The sequence below is a fragment of the Falco cherrug genome, chromosome 7, assembly GCF_023634085.1.
Source record: "Falco cherrug isolate bFalChe1 chromosome 7, bFalChe1.pri, whole genome shotgun sequence".
Taxonomy (NCBI): domain Eukaryota; kingdom Metazoa; phylum Chordata; class Aves; order Falconiformes; family Falconidae; genus Falco; species Falco cherrug.
In genome coordinates, this window is record NC_073703.1 from 65,246,363 (window position 1) to 65,267,062 (window position 20,700).

The 20,700-nt window shown below is 42.8% G+C and overlaps 1 protein-coding gene across 14 annotated transcripts in view; it reads right to left on the reverse strand.

Moving 5' to 3' along the window:
* Window positions 1-20,700, reverse strand: part of POMT2 (protein O-mannosyltransferase 2) — a 38,752-nt gene that overhangs the window by 8,150 nt on the left and 9,902 nt on the right. For 8 of the 14 annotated variants that reach the window (XR_008733237.1, XR_008733233.1, XR_008733232.1 and 5 more), the window contains 13 exons: window positions 20,063-20,172; window positions 18,118-18,184; window positions 17,151-17,220; window positions 15,654-15,732; window positions 14,743-14,894; window positions 12,973-13,064; window positions 11,817-11,893; window positions 10,562-10,633; window positions 10,290-10,349; window positions 9,986-10,091; window positions 7,974-8,114; window positions 7,238-7,352; window positions 2,367-6,635 (listed from right to left, as the gene is read on the reverse strand). Coding sequence is in view for 1 of the 14 variants with exons in the window: in XM_055716639.1 (XP_055572614.1) it covers window positions 6,530-6,635; window positions 7,238-7,352; window positions 7,974-8,114; window positions 9,986-10,091; window positions 10,290-10,349; window positions 10,562-10,633; window positions 11,817-11,893; window positions 12,973-13,064; window positions 14,743-14,894; window positions 15,654-15,732; window positions 17,151-17,220; window positions 18,118-18,184; window positions 20,063-20,172 (1,247 nt within the window). In the remaining 13 variants the exon portion in view is untranslated. Of the gene's footprint in view, window positions 1-105; window positions 6,636-7,237; window positions 7,353-7,973; window positions 8,115-9,980; window positions 10,092-10,289; window positions 10,350-10,561; window positions 10,634-11,816; window positions 11,894-12,972; window positions 13,065-14,742; window positions 14,895-15,653; window positions 15,733-17,150; window positions 17,221-18,117; window positions 18,185-20,062; window positions 20,173-20,700 lie in introns of those variants that run through there. The other 6 variants (XR_008733238.1, XR_008733236.1, XR_008733235.1 and 3 more) reach the window with 3 other exon arrangements.

Here is a 20,700-nt window from a genome sequence, read left to right on the forward strand (position 1 = left end):
ATGACTGGCTTTGGATGAAATCTGGAGATAAAACAGCGACTGCAAGAATTGTAAATATGGACAAAGCAATTTACAGCAATCATAACACTTGGTAGACTATGCCCATTCAGATAAAACACAAACTTTGTATTTCCAGAACATGCATTACATTGGGCTATAGCCACAGAGTTAAGAAATGGTGTATTAGAAAACAATTCCAAAGTGCATAGCAACCACATTCCTTGGATATAAACTAGGAAGCAGTGGTAGGAGCAATGAAGATTTATTTCAACATATGGAATTGGGAGACTGATATTGGAAGACGGTGTACAGTTTGGGAAACCACACAGGTAAACCAAAAAAAATGAGAAGAGGCACAGGAGACTGAGGGCTAGAGAAAGCAACTTGCCTTGAAAGTTTCTGTTTGGTTAGCAAAAAGATTAAGCAGTGTCTTGAAGACAGAGCACAAAAACTACATTAAAACACCAGGTTATGAAAAAGCCCCATTCTTGTTGAGAAACACGTAATGCAATGATGGCTGGAGTTTAGAAACCTAGAAACCTGGCAGGTTCAAATCAAATGCAAATGGAATCAGTCACCAGTGTCCACCCACACGAGATCACTCACCTGCAGAAAGAAGCCATTCTTTCTTTAGAGCGCAGTGAGAAGTAGTTTTACTTCAGACATTATCAGCATTTTCTGAACAATATTTCATGTCTTTTCCTTATAGTCATCTCCCTACACTCTAGCACAACTGCTTTATCAGCAGCCCGCCCTTCCAGAAGGATAGCCCTGAGATCAGACAGTATCCAAAGACCAACTTGCACTTTCTTGAAGCAATACAAGATGTCAACAGGCTTTCCAGTAACCATCTATTAGCCCAGTGTATCACATTGTGCAGGCCACCGTCCAGTTTCTAGCTGTCCTAGCTTTACTTCAGCAGCCACTGGAATATGCCTAAACAGACTGGTTGGCTGTCCTCCAGCACTGATCTGGGCATCAATGTGCAGCCTTAAATAAGGATGCTGTATTTCGTTTCCCCCCCCATCTAGTTCCACCCCGAGGATGACAACCCCTTGTTACAATGTACTCGGAAGTCTATGTTGCCCTGGCACAGAGCCAGATTCTGATTCACAAGGTTCTAGTTTCATTACAGACTCTCCCATTTAGTTCACAGCAAGGGCCTCATTTGTACAAAACTGTGCATCAGTCTGATGTCATGGACACCACACACTCAACATAAGAATGACTTAAAACATTGGGTTCCTGAATAAAGTGCTTGATCTGTCAAATGAAGTGTTCACAGGCAACCTACCAGAAGTTCAATGAATATACCCATTAAACCTGACATGTCATACATATTTACAATTTAACACGTCTTTAACGTGGAGAAATAAACCTGCTTCAACAGGCAGCACTTTTCTCATTCACATCTACCGGTTTCACTTCCTGCTGTGCTTATCAGCACATCGCTTGGACTGCAGTAAAACCTGACCTCCTAGAATTGCAGTCCAGCAACATGGGTGTGCCGAAAGCTGGTGCAGATCACCCATGTCCTAGATCAAACTCCTCAATGGGTCCATTTAAAGTCAATGTCGCTACTTCAATCGTGCATGTGAGGGAGAGAGGAAAGGGGGGGGTGGGAACACCCCAAGATCTAGATGTAAAGAAAATGCTTGAAAGAAGAAGTATTTATTACAAAATTAAATTCCAAATTCTACTTCATTTTCCATGATCTTCTGTTCAAAATACATTTATAGCTCAAAGGAACATTCTCCCATCCACACTGTATGGTGCAGTAATTACACCTTAGTTAGAAGACATTCAGTTCATGGACAGATGCACACACACACACACGCAGGATTAGTAAGAAATGTTCAGAATACATGACTGAATTACAAAAGAAGCCCTCTCACTGCTGCTCCAAACTCTCCCCCAGTCAGGGGCAAGTTCTCCAAGCTGGCTCTAAACAGTGCCTCTTATAAAACACAACAAACTCATTTGGCAAAGTTTTAGGACCAAGTAAAAATTCAGCAGGAGTGGTTTCTGTGCTAGTATGTCCCCTACCTCAGGTATCATTTGTGAGAACCATAGCCCTTGACTTTCAAGTAAAAAGCATAAGAGTTAAAAAAGTAAAGCAACTCACAGCCAACCATGCAACCAAGGTCTCAGTACTTTCAAGACGACAGAGACAATTTCCAGTCCTGACTGCTTGTAGCCCCCAGCTCCCCAAAGATGCAAGTGTGCTATGGAGGTGGTGTTCTTATCCTCAGCCTTCCTTTCCCAGCAGGGAAGACTTACACTGTTCCACACATTTTTGGTTTTATGACACGCACTTGTCAATGTGTGGGGTCACTTGCTGTAAATGGGAAAAAAAAAAATCTTACCTATATTCCCCACCTGGCAGAGGCACAGGGCACCGCTAAGCAGATTTTCACATTGCCAGCAGGATCCTGAGAGGAGGAAACAGTGTTATAATGGTGCTCGTGCGCAGAGTGCCAACCCAGAGGGTAAGTCACACAGGCACGGCCTCTGGAAGGGAAGCCACTAAGCATGGCAATGGAGAATTTCAAGTAAATGCCTGCGCTTCCTATGTTGACACTCTCAAGTCCCTTGAAAACAATTCTCAGAGAGATAAGGAAGCTACTGTCAAATAACACATCTGTTTACCTTTCCATAACAAGGTTCTGCTTTTGCTCTCAGTGCACATGACAGTATCTGGAGTGGATGAATACCTATGTGTCCTGTCCCACCCCTTGTACGGCACCCCTAAGAAAAGGATGCACAGCCTAAAAACTGGAGGAGCAGCAAAGGTGTATCCTGTACTTTGGGCACACCTGAAGAAGCAGAAGCAAAGAGGAGATACAAAAATGTAGATCCTGTCAATGCCCTGTGTTCATCAGTACATCCTTCCAATTAAGATGGAAAAGAAAACTCTCTGCAGATAAGAGAGATGCAGACGAGATGCCCTCCCACCCACAGGGCTGTGAACTATGCTGGTACGCAGCGCATGACAGGAACTTTGGCACAGGAACCTCCATTCAAATCCTCCTCATGATCACATCCTCATCTGATAGCATGAGTAGTCCATTTAGTGGAGACAGGCCAGTCCATGCTGCTGGAACAGGTGTGTGCACATTGGTGTCCTGAAGTGACTGTTAACAGAAACCTTTTAAGATGGATGGATTGTCTAGGATGAAGCTAGATGAGCCTAGAAGCCTTCTATCTATCCTTCAAAGACTGAAGAGCTGAAAATATGAGTTTACACATGAGAAAGGAACGTGGCAGCCTGTAGCTTTCTGTGATTTGAATCCACAGATACAGTTTCATGAAATACTTTGCCAGTGATAAAAGGAGTCCCATCAAGCGAAGTTCAAAGAGAGCAGCTGCTCCAAAGAACAGCATCTTCTGGCCTCAGAAAGCACCATTAGCTGTCTTCCACATGACTGGGGAAGAAGATGAATAAGCAGTCCTCAAAGAGAACTTGAACTCATTCCACAAGCACAAATGGAAAAAATGAACTGAAGCAGCCCAAATTCCATTCAGAAAGAAGAATGCCCTGCACCTATTGCCTCACACCTGCACCACTGAGACATTTTAAGTCAGTCACTAAGGGAATCCCATTTATTGTATTTTATTGAATTCACAAAATAAGTTACTATTACATACAGCTATGGCCTTACAGGTTTTGTTTTGAGAACCAAACACTGAAGGTTAAATTCTAACTAAAATAACTGAAAAGCCAACCCTTGGAGTTCAGAGGGTGCAGAGGAGATGTCTGCTCTACAATCTTCAAATGTATACCTTTTATTACTTCTAACTCCAGATTAAAACAAAAGAGAGAAACAAAAGAAAAGATTCTGCTGCAAGTTGCTCCCTCTTGTGGAATAGCTAGATGTTTTTCACTGTATGCCTCCATCCCCTTACCAGCACACAAGGTCTAAGAAATAGTCCCAATCCCAACCAAGTGCTTTCAGAGGGTTCCTGAAATGGCAGTCCTAAAGAAAAACAAACCTTTGTCCGTATTGAAACAGAACCTGGGCTTGTGCACGGGAAGGTGGGATGGGAGCACAACATTTGCTACTTTCAGCTGGCCAATCCCCAGACTCAGCCACCAATCCCCACCCAAAAGATTATTAGTAATAAAGGATAGAGGGACCCTGGCCAAAGAACGCACTGGCTCACCTTCCTCAGGCAGCTCCTACAAAGCTAACCCCTTCATAACTGAAGTAACCAAGGTTATCGAATTAATTTTTGCTTTCCCACAGATTTAAATTGATGAATAAAGAATGTTAGAAACTGTCATTCCAAAACACTCACATGCTTCTTAGAGTTTGTTTGGTTTGTTGGGGGGTTTTTGTTAATGTTAAGGGCAAGTGGGTGATTGTATGTGCTGGAAAAAAACCCTGCACTTTAAATCATGGCTTTTATGAGCTCTTCTGGCAAATCCTCCCCATGGTAATAAGACTACCTTAGGGAAAGCTCATATTCAGGATAGCAAGGTATTAAGGCAATAATCTCACCAAGACCAGAAGATGCTGAATCACACTGCTACAAAGGCAGCACTGCACTGTCTGCCTGCCACATTGCCAACAGTTAACAATTCACAGCGGCCGTCAGATCAAGCAGGATCTGAAGAAGTTTGCAGCCTTCTCCCCCATCCTTCTTGTGTATCTATCACCTCTGTGAACCCCTGGCTCATGTAGGTGGGAGCACTTCCTGCAATAGCAAGTGGAAAGGAATCATCAAGCCCAGTAGCTAATTAGTGCAATGACTTCCCACCATGTATTACCAGCAGGTGATTAACTCAAAAACTTCAGAATCAAAAGCACAGGTCCATACCATCGGAGTTAGCATCAAAAAGTCAACTTCTGAGAGAGATGTGACATACCAAGCCAGAGCCTTACAATAGCAAGCAGCTGCCTTACTGAACAGTGCTATGGATCTCTACTGAAGAGGAATGAAAGCAAGTCTGACTGGAGTCTCAGTCCCCCCCACAGAACCACTATGCTAATGCAGCCCTTCTGTGTTGTAGGAAATACATTAGAATTCAAAGTTTGGTAAGAGAAATGAACGCACGATTCATGTTTCAAGACAGACACCCTCACCTGCTGCTCTCCCTGTACCTGCAATTTTGATGCAAGGCTGAGGAGCAGAGCAAGAACTCTGAAATGAAAGGCTTGGTTTTAATGAAACATACACAAAAGAGTTTTGCAAATATTACTTCTTTAGACAGGAACACAGCTGGGATCCAAGTGTCCTTCATGTTAGATGCTACAAACTAGCAACCTTGAACTGTGACAAGAAATTGAAATCGGGTGAAGAGATGGAGTAAAAGGAACATAGACCTAACACAGAAAAAAGGCACCTAATAAATAGAATTCTGCTTTCTTGGAAGGGGTGGATTCAACATCCAATGGCTCTTAACAGACAAAGAATTTTTGCCTGGCCTCACATTTCCTTCAGTACAGTAATTTGATGTTCAGCCATTAATGAGAGGGAACTTGTTCAATATTGAAATACAGTGAACAGATACCATGGCACTGACAGCCAGTTTTGCAGATGCTACATTCAGTAAGATGAAGCCTTCCCCCTGAAAGCACAGGTACTGTCACTGGAATAGCTGGGATCAAAAGATGAACGACAGCTGTCTGTAAAATTTCCAAGCTACCATTTCAGTCTCTAGTACAACCCCAAGAAGCTGGACTTCACAGCATACTGGGGCAGAAAATATATCATCTGCTATTTCCACTGTAATTTCCTTAACAGTTTCAGATGGAACTGCAAAGAAGCTACTAAGTGCTGAGCTGGAACAGTGGCTCTAAGCACAGGCCCGCCAGGTGATTGTTATAAATGATTAAAGGTGACCAGAAAGCAAGGCAGTATACAGGAATAAATAATCTCCATCTCCCCTGTCTGCAGAGGGCCTAGGAGACAGGCAAGGCACAGTGGCTCAGGAGATTTCAAGCAGACCCCTTTCAGTCAAATTCCAAAAGTTCAGGGTCAGAACAAAAAAATGCAGACAGTCAGGGCAGGGTGGAATGGAGGTCCACAGCTACTTACATGAAGCTTTCAAAAGCCTCGCTGTAAGAAAGGTTGTTAATCATGATAAAAGTCCTAATGTCTCAGACACTGTCTGGCTCTCAAACAGTAACAGTGCTTGAATTACAAGAAGGAAGACACACACACACACACACACACACGCAACTACACACAGCCTCCAACTTGTCCTGGTCTGGCTGCTGGAATGCCACTGCTGTTTGACTGATACATATTGCTTTAAAGAATTGAGATTTAAGCAGCCAGTTGTCCAGAAATATAACCTAAGGATTCAGGACATGAGTCTTTTTAAGACGACCTTCTCATGATCATCCTCTGCATCTTCCAATGCAGGCAGTGCAAACAAATGCCAAAGCAACAGGGCTACTGTACCCAGCGTTCTCCAGAGAGGGCATTTTACAGTCACAGGTCTCCAAAGCACCAAAACCAGCCCGACATGCAGCTGATCTCATGCTTCTCATCCACTGTTCCCAGGCTTCCTTTGCTGCCTCTAGAACTCCCAGGAGTCCATCCACCGGAGCCCTGCCATGGGGCTGCTAGGGTCAGAGGCCATGGGTCCTATCATCCCGTAGGACAGAGGATGGAAGAGGTAGAAGCTGTGGAAAGAAACCAAATGCCCATCAGGGACTGCACAGTTTTCCCTCTCAAGAACACTGCAGCAGATTAGTCCACACAAATATGGGACCTTTTGGTTTTGGGCCGTTCTAAGTACCACTGAGGATCTTCTAATCTCTGCCAAACACAACATATATACATAGTACACAGTTCTATTGCAGTATTTTCTCTTAGAAAGCAACAGCTTTGGAGAAAAGCCAGCTGAGAAAACCTACAGTAATGAAGAATTTGGCTGTATTTGAGGGATCTGGCATGATCTAGCATTGGGACTACAATCAGAAACCACTGCACTGTGGGTTCAGAGGAGAATGGTGTTCACACTGAGTGCTGTGATAAAAGGAAGACTCCCTGCAATGGAAAGATGTTTTATAATGCATTAATGGGACACAGATGCAGAATCTAATAAATTTTATAAATAAATATATTTATAATAAAGGGTTTAGGACTGGGTTTCACGATGTCTGACAAGTTCAGCAGGGAAGAGAGGCAGAGAAAAAGGCTAAGGATAATTAACAGGCAGTAAGGTATCCATTGAGACAGTGACTGTCACACATTCAGGGAAAGTTCAGTTTTCAGCACTCACCTGTACATGATGAGCAGAACCAGTGCCAGGAACCCCCCTCCATACACTTTTCTAGCTGTAGTGCTAGGTAACAGGAATCCAGCACAGAACTTCAGTAGAGCGTCCCAGGTGATTCCTAGAAGAAGGAAGAGGTAGAAGTTGGGAGCAGTGCAGAGGCCAAAGAACAGAATTGTTAGGTTCAGTCATAGACTGGGCTGCCAAAGCTCTGTTAACAGCAGAAGACTTTGTCAATGTTCATTTACCCTAATAACCTTCAGAACTATAGGGATTGTTCTGCATCAGCAGAAGGCTCTTTTTTCCTACCTTTTGAATAAATGCAAAAAAGATCTGGGTCCCAGATGCTAAGTTAGTTGGTACAAAATCACACGAAAAACTACCAAGACTGAATTATAAACAGACATGACAGAAAAGTGGGGGCAGCAAACAAAGGGAAGTAACTTGTATAAAAACATGTATTAGAACAGTGAAACAGCAAAGAATAGGAATCACATCTTGAAATTCAAATGCCCTAAGCACTGGCCATGACTGCCTCTTCAGAGTTGTAACAAAAAAAGGACAATTTGGCACTGTGCTGCTTTGTGGAAAACATTTTGAATTAGTCAATGTTTTCAAGCACTTTGCACAAGCAAGCAGAAAACCTATTAAACCCCCCCAAACTGTTCAGCCTGAAAACATTCTATTTAACAGAATTTCACCTGTTTCGTTGCCTTGTCTTCTCCCAGACTCTAGTATTTACCTGTCAACATGCTGGAAAAAAGCATGGCAGGAAAGTAGTGGTGAAAGTAGAGAACTCGTCCCATCATAAAAAAAGGGAGGTAATGAAGGAGCCAGCCCAGCGCGATCTGCCCTCCACCATGTAGCATGACTCTGGACAGTTCTGGAACACAAATAAACAGCAGAGGCAAAACTCAGCTACAGCTCCTACTTGCAAACCTTACCACATTAAGTAAACTCAATAGGAATGATCTTTGCAGGAAGCCATGCACTGGTCTGAAATTGCTTCAAGGCCCTGCAACATCCTAGCTGCATTCTTTATAAGCATACAAACACTTTTCAGGAGAACAGTTACTAGAAAAGATATACAAAGGGACTGGCAGGAGGCTGACCATGCTCTATGGTAAGATTGGATTTGCAGTTTCTCAGCATGTATATCAGACTAATTAGGTCATTGCAGTTTCTGATGGTTTTTATTCTCTCTGCAATAAAACTACAAGACATCCAAATGATCGCTTTGCCAGCCTTTCCTGGAAAGAAATGTTGCCTAGCTCTCAGAGCCTGGGGAAGGGAGTGAGAGCTCTGACGTCTGCATGCAGCTTAGCCAGTAACTTATCGTGTAATTTAATAGTTTCACATCACAATTAAGAATTCACTTCCCACAGGGAGATCTACAAAACAAAGCAACCACTGATGTAAACTGGAACGGTCAAAGTATGACTTTTTAGAATTTGTTAAAAGCTCCATAACCTTGGCACCTGACATAAGAAAGGATCATTGCATCTCTTGCATTTGTCATTTGCTTTGCATAAATATCAGGAAACACTTCTCATTTGAAAACACCATGCATACTACAGTAGTACAGAGCACAGGCAGAACCTGAGAGCCGGGCATTGATCCGATTGGTCTGTCTCCCTTACACCCAAAGCAGGTAGCTCCTTGCAGTACTTTTGTTGAAGACCTGTCCTGTTCACTATTGACCTGTTAGAGATATGAAGCTCCCACTCTTTTCCTTGTGGACACTGCTTGATAACCCAAGTTCAGTGCTTTCCCACCCTTGGTATACAAAGTCCTGCCATCCACACAGTTTTAAGGTGCCGGCAGAAGGCATTTATGAAAAGGAAGCCTATTATCAGTAACACATGTATAATAAGTATCTCTACTAGGAAGAACACCTTGGAAGCCTGCAAAGCAGAACAAGCTAAAAACTATGGGACGAGTAGATCTCTGAATCAGGGAAGGTTCCCTGACATACATTTTATCACCTCCTCCTACTGGTATGTCCAGATCAAATATAGTCTTTCCAACATATATACATCTGGTCATTTCTGAGCTGCAGTAATCTATGTAAGTGAGACCAACTGTGGCCAGCATCTTGTCTCTTGAGCAGCTCATATGCAACTCCCATGCTAGGCTGGGTGATCACCTCCAAAGCAGAGCTGCCATGTGAGCCGCTGACTAATCCAAGCCCTAGTCTCCTGCTAGAAAACAAGGTAGCAAAAGCCTACTGAGACTCATATCTTAGGATCACCTTAAGATGCCAACTTATACCCAGACCAGCTCCAAAATCTCCAGCAAAGGAGTGATAAGACTTTTGAGGAGCCACTGATCACACCTCCTGCCTGGGAGTCACTTCCAGAGCTCTTCTCTTTGGCTAACTGGGTGTCTCAGGGCCCTTGTTGACTTGAGGATTTCTGATCAAGTCTTACAGGCTTAGGAAGTTTGGCAACTAATCAGGAATAGTCTGCCAAGCAAAAAGTGAGATTTGTTCATCAGAGTGATTATTTCTAGGATGGAACCCTTTGTTAACAGTTGCGTTGTTCAGTGCTACACTTTCAAAGCACTATATAACTTAGTGCTTTGTATGTACAGCTACCTTGAGTATATTCTATTCAACTCAGAGCGTTTTAATACAATATTAAAAAAAAATAAATTTAAATACAGGAGTTCCAGGTTGAGCTTTTCTGTATCAGGAAACCAAGATGTTATAATAGGGATTCTATAATGCAGGGAGGATAGGAAGACTGACCTCACCTTTGAGTTCAGATGTCAGTTGGACACCTCTCTTCAGGGCCACTGCAGTGGAAACTGTTATCAGAAGATATAACCCAATAGTGACCAGATTTAGCCACCAAATCACCTACATAGGAAAAAAAGATTTTGGACTTTAGGCTGGACATGTGCACAAGAGAGGAAATGACATTCAAGCATAAGAGTACAATGAGAGAGACAGTCCAAAAGGAGGAGGGCAAGGAAGAGAATCATTGCCACTGGCAGAAGCAAGACTAAGCTAAAATTTGCTAAAGGCATTGGCTTAGAACCTCCCATTCCAACTTACCGGGTTCCCCAGCAAATAAACCCGATAATCAGTCTCATTGACACCAGAAAAACGCAGGCCCTGAGGAAACAGATAAGAAGGGAGTAAAATGGGTTTCCATCAGTCCAGTTTGTATTTTGCAGTGTCAAGGGTGAGACAAACTCCCATTCATGTAGCTCAGGTGTTACAAAATAAACTTGACAACACGTTCAATGCAATTAAGAGGTGCCATGCTTCAAGAAGCACAGCAGAACCACTTGAAAACAGAAAGGAAGGTGGATTGATCAATATACCTGGTAGTTGATGGGCCAGTGCCAAGGTTTGGATGTAACTTCATTGTCCTTTGGTTTGAGGCCGCTGTTTCCCTACAGACAAGTCAAAATAAAATTTAAATGAGCAGGCAGTTATGCTGCAAAGCCTGCCCAGCAATGTCTGGGTACACAAACACACATGAATACTCTTCCTGAGTAAAGACTGTTTTCTGTCTACATAAACACATCATCATCTGGAGATGGCCACAATAAGGACAATGAAAGTTTTTATTATTAGTTTGCAAGTGAAAATGTTCTTTGGGTACCATTACAGGCAGTATTCTCTCATTTCTCTCCTCCTGCTTTTCTGTCACTTGAGGACACATATTGCATAAGCAAGACCTTTGTTAATTAAGAGACTACTTTGACAGGTTTCCCTCCACTCTGAAAATAAAAGCCCCAGGAAGATTATTTCCATGGAAACTCATGCAGGTGCTTCTTTACCTGAGACAGTGTTACCGCTGGTTGCCATGGAAATGCTCAGCATTAATAATAACTTGCCTGACTACCTTCTTTCTCTTAAGAATCTGAGAAGAGCTTTACAAACACTAGCAAATAAAACCTTAGACTCCTTTCTCAAAATAGTAACTTCTCATTCTTCAGACAAAGGATTGAAGGGCTGGAAGCAAAAGGACTGTGGCCAAGAGCACAAAGAACAATAACAGGAAAAGACTGCAAGAGCAGTCCACCTTGAAAATATTAAATCCAGCTTCTCTTTTTATTTTTATTTTTATTCAGGGATAAACAGGGAAGACAAAAGCAGAAAACACATCAACTTGATCAACTTTAAAACAAATTAGAAGTTTTCCATTTTCAATCCAAACATTTATTGTTCTCCTAAGTGGCTGTTCAGCTAATTTTCCTGACTTTGACCACAGCAATATCCTCCTGCCTCACAAATACTAACTTAACTTTAAAACCTTCCAGTAGGGTAGGAAAAATTTCCATCTCGCCTTTACAGAACCAGATTTCAGCAGTGGAGGGATTACATAACTGGGCTGTAGCTAGATCACACCAACAGCAGAGCCAGGCATCAAGCCCAAGGCTTCCAAACTTTTAGGAGATTTAGCTGCAAGACCACCCCTTTTTCTAAGTATAAATTCAAGTAGGTTGCTGGGGCATGTAAATTCTGCCCTAGCTTGCAGCCATCATCCAGATCTTTCAGAAAATGCTATTTTTTTTTTGACACAAGAGAAAGGGGGAAGAAAACGATAACCTAGAATTAACGATATCTTACCCGAATCATAACCATGTGGGATTCTAGCAGAATTTCTGCAAAAGAGGGTTTTAAAACATCCAGGCTGATATTGGGCACTTTAGAAAAAGAGAGAAAAATAGATTAGAAGTCTGTATGCTTTAATTTTATTTGCCTCTTTCACAATAAACTAAACTCCTCCTGTGACAAATCTGCTTCCAACACCTCTTTTAATTCACTACACAATTCATTCCTATTCTAAACACAGAGGCTTGCAGTCAAAAGTATCTCTGAATGAATTTCACAACTGATTTACTCTTACATTTCCTCCTTTACTTCCAGGAGCAAGAGAAACAGATAAAAGTCCATCAAATTTCTAGCTGAAATTAGAGACATATTGTTCATAGGCTGTTGTTTATCTGTAAATGAGCCACAAGTGTGGGAATGTAAAATACATTACAACAGAAGAGGAAATTCTACCAAGTCAACAGCCCAGGATCTCTCTCTCCGTTGGCTTGCATACAGTCACTCTGGAAGGATGACGAACACTAGATGTTTTAATAACTACGATCTTAGCCCAAGTCATCTGCAATTCATGGGAAGAAAATTATATCAAATAATTCAGGCCAAATGAGGCTGTGACACATATCTAACTCCTGGATGAGGCTGCAAGGCCCATCTGTCGTTATTGGCAAACTTAGTCCTCTGTCACATTTCTATTCATTTCTTGACAGTACTGCAAAGTCATTATTTAGCATGCCCCATAAGAGAATAAAATATACCAGAACATGACGGATCCTAGCTTTACCCCAAAAAAAAAAAATCATTGAAGTATATATGACATATTCCCATCTATGACAATAATACCTAATTAAACCTATTATGTTAAAAATAACAATGTACTGCAGCATCCATAAAACACACTTTTGTTACCCATGAATATCTCAAAATTCTTAAAACTCTTTATACTTCCTCTACACTTGAAGCATTATCACCAGCTTACGGTACAAACAGTGAAGTAGAAAAACGCTATGCATCTCTGAACAACTGGCCCAAATTCAGCAAGTTCACACTTGAGCTGGGAAAGAACAACAAATTCCAAACACTGAATGCCACTTCTTGCCATGTGATAGCTCATCCCTTCCTTTAACAGCAAGCCAAGATGTACTCTCAAAGAAAAACTAAATAAATGACTTACACTTAGGGTTAATGTGATCTTCAAAGTTCCAGAGGGAATTGGGGGTCTCCTTCAGGTATGGTGTGCAGGTGACTTCCACTTGTTCCCAACCCCTGAGGAACAGCAGAACAGTTAGCCACCACCCCACAAAAGATCACTCAATATTTCCAGTTCCTCTCTGGTTTTTTTCCCCCATTTAGCTTTAAACTTCTCCATAACACCTACCATACCACTCAACCACAGCAGCTGCATTCTGACACACTCGTACATGCTTTAAGAACCATGTAGAAACCAAAACAGATTTGCAAGGCAGCCAACATCAAAATTCTACTGAATTTGAACTACATTTCTAACTTTGGGCATCTAAACTCAAAAACCTAGATCCACACATAAGCAGTGGGATTTTTGAAGATGATGCACACTGACAACTAGAAACTACTTCAAGTCAACCCTTACAGTCTATCCAGAAGAAAATCACCATCATTAATTTGAGTCAATCCGTGCCTACAGCAACTGTATTACAGACACAAAAGAATGACTTCAGAAGATCCCACCAACTATCCATTTAGTCTGTCACCCTATTTCTAGCAGGTCACATCAAACACTTTGGGAGACACTGCATCAAACCCTGCAGTAATGTGACAGATTAATAAGGAATTTTCTACTGATCACCACTTAGCAGACTTAACTCCAGTAATTAATTAATTCCATTAATTAATCACCACTTAATTCTCTGAAGGACAGTGATTACTACCCTTTAAATTCCTAAAAAAAATAAAAATCCAATATACTCTAACCATTCTTATTTGCAATTAACAAGTATGTTTTCCCCTCAGCTCTTAATGTCATCAATATTTTGTGGCGGTAACTTCACAGGGTCAATTTGTGTTAGGGGGAAAAAAAATAATACCCCCTTTCCTGAATGCTGTTGACAGAGGCAGTGATTTATTTTTTTCAAAACCAATCACATTATCTACCCATATGCCCAGTTTCACTGGTACAGTCTAAATGGCAGCTGCAATTCCTGTGCAGGCAGTCCCCAGAGGGGAGACTGACTATGATTCAGCACCCACAGGATTCCTTAGAAGCCCTTTCTACCATAACACATTGAAGGGAAACATAAGCTAGCAGTAACGGAGGCTGCTCTGGAAAGAGAAGCAACATGACTGCACAGCCTGCTACTTCAGGATCCATGTTAGCACCCTACACAGTACAGCTCTGCAGATACAGCAGCTTGCTTGGCATTAATCTAGATGTCTCTGTATACACCTCATTTTAATGATGAAAATATATAATTCAAGGACATACTAAATCCCTACCACTGCTAACAGCAGCTTGTTACCATTGCCCTTGCTTCAGGTGCTGCATGCAAAAATGGCAGGTCTTCCAACCACAAATTAATACCAAAAAAAAGAAATTTTGAGGATTATGGTATGGAACAGTATGAACTGCCCCAGTTTCTAGCAATTTTTCTGAACCCCAAAGATAAAACAGGCCTTGAAGAATAAATCTGCCATCCCCTCCTGGACTTACCAGATGACAAGGCTCATGTCTTAGTAAGGGATATTATTTTTCAGAGCTGTATACCTTCACTGTAACAGACTGCATAACCCTAACACAGACCTTCCCCTCTGGTTATGTTTTTGGTACCTGTGAGTTACTTTTTTTATAATTTTAAGGATAAAGAAACGGAGGAAATGTGGTTATCGTTTAGTTTAAAAGTACCACTGAGCAAAGGAACATGCCAGCTCAAGACCTTGCAGGGGTGGAGGGGATTTACATGCTATTTACCATTTTGGCAGAGTCTTTCCAGAAGAGCCCAGTATACACCCTGTGGCCACATGGATTAGCCGGACCTGACTCCGTAGGACTTTGATGAGCTTCCCAGCCTTTCTGCCTACCACTTCGATCCGCCAGAAGTCATTGGAGTCTCCTGTTCCATTCTATCATGCAAACATACCACAGGAGGAAAAAAAACCCACAAAAAAAACCATAAAAAAGGGAAAAACCCAAACAACTAGAAGACATACAGAATCAAAGCACTGCAAATAGGAACTTCTGAAACTCTTAATGGTAGCAAAGCTAAACAAAGGAGCCCAGGCTACCCGTGCTCAGACTTCACAAGAGAGATTCCCCATCAGGAAGAGATGATTCTAGACATGAGCAACCACTCACAAATACATTTGTGTCTTGTCAACCTTAAAGTTTTTTGCTTCCAATTCAAACTTCACTGTGGCTCAGTTACATTTTAAATAGGGGTAACTTGGCTGCTTCACAGAAGGGGTTTAGGCAACAGCCCCTTGCGTTTGGAAATTCAGCCTTCAAAGCAGATTTCATTTTCGTGATTCAAAATTCTGTCATCATTCTGTCAAAAAAGCGACTTGTCTATGTGACGAGGCCAAATACATAAAATAATTCTTGTCAGAGCAACTTCAAGGTTGTTCATTTTGGCATTTCTGGAGTTGAACGCTGCCAAAGCCAGACTGGCAGTAAAAGCTTAAATTTTTTTCTTATCTGCGTTCACATTAAACAGACCTTAAACATGAGATAAGATACTTCATACCGAATCATCTTCTCCTCCAGTATGGTAGATATACATCTACCACCTTGGCTAACAAACTAAACAAGCAAGAATAAATCCCGATGGCACGGTATGAACTCTCCCCAAAAGAAGCTTTTGTTTTATCTTGCCATTTACTTACTATTCCATAGCCAGTGACCTGGAAATGCTTCCTCGTCAGGGGAGCCTCATGCTGGTGACTGTGAAGATTTCTAGAAGTTCTGCAATGAAAGTAAAAGTCAAACCTCATTTTGTTTTTATGTCTCAGTCAGTTTGTGATAAGAACTTCTGTTGGAGCCATGCAGGAGCTGCCAGCGTTTTGCCCACTGAATTCCAGCCAGGGCCGGGCAGGCCGCGCCTTCACAGCCACGGGCCTCCCCCCACGTTGCTCTGAGGTTATGCCACACCAGGCAGGGCCAGAGGAGGAGGAGGGCACGAATAAATCCAACCTACCACCTCCAAGTAGAAAAAACATGGCCGGTTTTGTTCGGTTGGGTGTTTTTTAAAATGAAGAGTAAAGGTGGGGGTAACCAGCCTGCGCTCAGGAGAAGCGGAGCAGGATCCTGACCTCCCCCGATGATCGGTTTGGGCTCTGAGGGGGAAGACCGTACTATTTATTACTCGGGGGGGGTAAGTGGCCCCCATTAGCAGCCCCCCGCCCCGGCAGGGCCCGCTAACCGAGGCCGGCAGAACAACGGGGCCAGGTCCCGGCCGGCCCCTCCTCAGCGCAGGGCCCCCCCCGCGGCTGCGGCGCGCGCGGCGCACCAGCGCCACCTGCCGGCTCCTCCCCGCAGCGCCGCACTGTCACCTCCCGCGACCGAAACCGAACCAGTGCTGCCTCATCACCGTGTCACCACCTTCGTTATCATACATTCCATTGTATAACCCAAAATTTCAAGGTGGGGTTTTTTGGAGGGTTTTTTGTATTTTGTATTTTATATAAATCTTAAAATCGTTTTGGAAACCTAAGCCCTGGTCTGTGACCATGCAATACTGAATATACATGTGATTTTTCCAGGCTCATGAGCTTAGAGCTTCTGTTAAGAAATCAAAGCTGCAGCATTGTGGCACAGTGACATTAGACTAGGTGAAGATTAAATATCAAGCCACCAGGGCTTCCTTGCTTCCGCCTGCGTGCTCCCTGCGGAGAGGGACGGCTCCAGCTGACATTTCAATTCCAAGTGTTTCACTGCGGTGAGCTCAGCGCTGTTGAAAACTTCAGCTGGATACTGCCTATGCACACAGGAACAGGACACTCGCGCTACACGGACAAAAAAACCCACATCCTATTTGCCTAGAAAACTCACGAGTGGGGATAGACAACAGAACGAGGGTTTTGAAATTGCTTCTTTGCAGAAGAGCTACCCTTAATATTGCACAGCTCAAGTCCCTCTGCTTCTTAGGTAGGTATTTCTAATCAAGTTGCGCGGTTCTGTTAAGTTTCCCATTTAACAGACACCCTTCAAAACAAACCGTAGGAGAAGAACTCCATATACCCCACACTCAAAATGCAGATATACAGACACCTGTCACACAGCCTGCTTGTGCTGGCCTAACCACATAGCCCTCCAGCAGGACAAATCTCCCACTAATTCTACACAATCACAGAATCTCTTTGAATCCCAGAAAATGTCCTTACTCTTTATGCTCCAGACGAATAATATCTCCGTGTCTCACAAATTCCACAGGGCTCGAGGGGTCTGACAGATCTGCAGAAAGAAGGCAAACTAATCATATCAATGCACTGACAAACCTATCAGGGTCTTAGAACATTTCTTGGGAATGCTCGTGCCTCAAGCTGACAACACAAGGTAAACTGATTTGTCGACTCTAAGCTTGGTGTAAACCAGTTTACAGTTTGAAGACCAGCCCTGAGGGCTACTCCAAAAACATGACCCCAAGCAGCACATACTGCCCTTAAATAAAGAGGATGCCTGGTCAGGCTAACTGAACACCAAAACTATATTTATTTATTTATTTTATTAACTAAAAATTATTCTTGCAACACTGATTATAATTTTGTTATATCTAACTTATTCGCATTTTTTGTTGTTTTAGACAGCTCTTGTTAATTTTTATATACACATGTTGCAGGTGAAGAAAGGAAACTCTGCCAGACCAAACACTCCTCAGCTACACTAGAGGATACTCTAAAAGAACAGATGTATGTACAAACCATAGATCCTCACGTTCAGTATTCTCATCTTGTCTCAAGCAAGCACCCATGCAAATCAGTCGACCACAAGATATCAGAAAGTACCAGAACCCATCTTCTCCAGGACCCACAGCCACAATAACAGATTCCACAAAATATTAACTAAATTCAGATTAATTTCCTCTTATTTGCAGCCCTACCTAGCTGAAAAGTTGTCAATGCAACCTTCAGCTGAGAAAAGCTTCTTTACTTTTAGCTGTACGATCTGGAGAAAAAAACCCAACTCACGGTAGACACAAACTGTTAACTGAGATGAAGCCAGATTCCCCTTGTTCTTCCTTCTCTCCCCCCTCATATCCACAAATGATACTGTGCCCTAGAGGGAACTCAGAGTATTTAAGTGAAAAACAGAAGTAGCAATTATAAAAGACATTTTACTGGTATTTGTTACCTGTATCCAAATCAGGTTTCTTTATAATCCACAGGTTATTCAAATCTTTATGCAAGTAGGCAGTGACCTGAAAGCACAGGATAAATTATTTTACCAAACAAGAAAAAAGCTGTGATAGCAGACACACATTTGCCAGCATACCAAAGTCCCAAACGAATGCACCAGTCCCATGGAAACCCTGGGATGACTTTTATGATAGTGCCCATAGAAAGTCAGGCACTGGCCACTCCTTAACCCAGATCGCACCTTTTGTTCAGCGTATAGCCCGTACACTCAGGAGCATTACACGTAATGGCAGTTCACACACATCATGAGTAACAAACAGCCTCTGACCAAACAGCTTGACCTCCTCTCACCCTACTTCAGACGCTCCTCCTACAACAACAGGATATCCAAACCTGACCTTTTTGAATAATCACTGACCAGTCAGGAGATAGAAACAGCACTGGCTTTACAGACAGACATCACTAGTAGACAACAGGCTGCCTGTGACAACCATAATACTTCTGCCAAAAGATGCAGGCAAGGTAAGGATTCAGGGATCAAATGTTAAAGCCACACACGTTACCTAGCTAACCCTTACTGGCTTGCTCAGTCTCACAGAGTAACTGCTCCTACTGCTACCATGGCCAGGAGAGACCACCTGGCCCCAGGGTGCTGCCCCAGAGAGCAACCTTCCCAAGCAGCATGAGGAACCGTGCCCACTTTGCTCGCCCTCCTCTTCCAGCAGCAGCAGCAAGCCCTGCCCTGTGGGACCCTAGCCCAGCAGTACCAGACCTGTGCCTGCCACTCAGGTGGGATGGCCCAGCGGGCAGGTGAGAGGCAGAACATACAGGAGTGTCTGAGGTGTAAATTCCCTTCTCTCCATAGGCCCCTACCCTTGCTTGACCTCCAGTGCAGGGAGCACAGTTCGGGAGAATCTCCACCTTTTCCCACTTACCCTCACAGAAACTCCCATCAGTGTCCTCTCTAAATCCCCCCTCCCTGCTTTTAGCGTCATAAAGAACGCTCTGCACTCAAATTTTGCATATCCTTGAGCTAGTTTTGGTATGACATCTCCATCTATGATAATAAACATCAATGTCAATTTTTGGTTGGGAAGAACAGCACGAAAAGATTGAGACAAAGCTGTCATTTCTGAAAATTTCTTCCTCACCACACAGACTGAAGGGAGTTAAAAAACACTTGCTCTTCTCTGGCAACTTCCTTTCAAGGAGCTCAGAGCAATTTTTAGACACTACCATGCAAAACACAAAACACATCTTGGGAAAGCTGCAGAAGCTGCAAAGATTTGTGAAGCTTGATGATGGACAAAAATAAGAAATCAATATCTGTATTACTTAATTAGCAATACTTACATGATTTCTGGTTTTTACTTTGCTTAATCATTTGTTCAGAAGCCCTTAGAGAGTTCAGATAGTTTCATTATGGCTAGCTTACTGATGTACAGATATCTAATTTAATGAGCAAAGCCTTACACACTCTTTGGTGACAGATGAGGAAAGTAAGACCTAAAAGGAGAATAATCCATGTAAAGTGACAGAGGCCAGTGGCAGGAGTGAAAACACCACACAGTCCTGTTGCTTTTAAAAGATAGCAAAGAAACCTGTAAGATAATTTATTTGTATTAAACGTAAGTTTTACAGCCTTCCTCTCATTATGGAAGATTATTTTTAAGTCCTCTTGGCCTCCATCTGTGGAGGGTGGTCTTGGTACTACAATGAAGCCTTGTTACTCTAAGTCACCTCTCTGGTGCAAAATGGTAGGCTTTCTTCCAGAACCCTTTTTACTCACAATTTCCAAGCCAAGTGCACAGCTGTGGCACCAAGAGGGCAACAGATGATAAGTAAATACACAGCTCCTGTCACAACAGCCTCTAATGCTAAATGCAATGGGAGCAAGTCAATGGTTGTAGTCAGAGGCAGCAGTACCACAGCACACCAACCTGCTGCTGGCGAGCCCCAATGCCCTCCGGGTAGAGGTGCCAGTGGGAGTGAAGGTATCCTCCTGCCATCCGAAGGTTCTTCATTGTGACAACAGACCCATACGCCAAGTCTACATGGGAAGGAAGGAGGAAAAAAGACAAAAGGCAGCTCTCCTATAAATATTCCCCCCTCCCCAGCTGGTCTGCAGTGCTCTGATTAGGCATGCATTCTGCTTTGTTTTAATGAAAGTTCATTTCCTGTTTGACACATTACTCCAAGCAGCTCATTGCAAGCTTACCTTCCAGCCCCAACCACAATTCAGTAAAACTGCTACATAACATTTAGCTGACACACTTCAAATTCTCCCATCTAGTTTTAACACAAACGAAAGTGCTAGTTCTTCTGTAATCTCAATAACGAGAGGTTTTGGGATTGCTTTCCATAAGAATATACAGTCAAATTAAAGCACTGTCAAGTTTGAAAAGCATGTGACTACTTGGAAGCACCCCATCACCCCCATCCCCTACAGCAATACAAGAGGGAAGGGAGGCAAGCTCCACTGTCAGCGGAGCTGATCCTCTCCCTGGCTGAAGACACTGTCCTTCACAGCCTCCCAATACAAGTCTTGGAGACTGGACCTGATGCTCTTCCAGCAGCA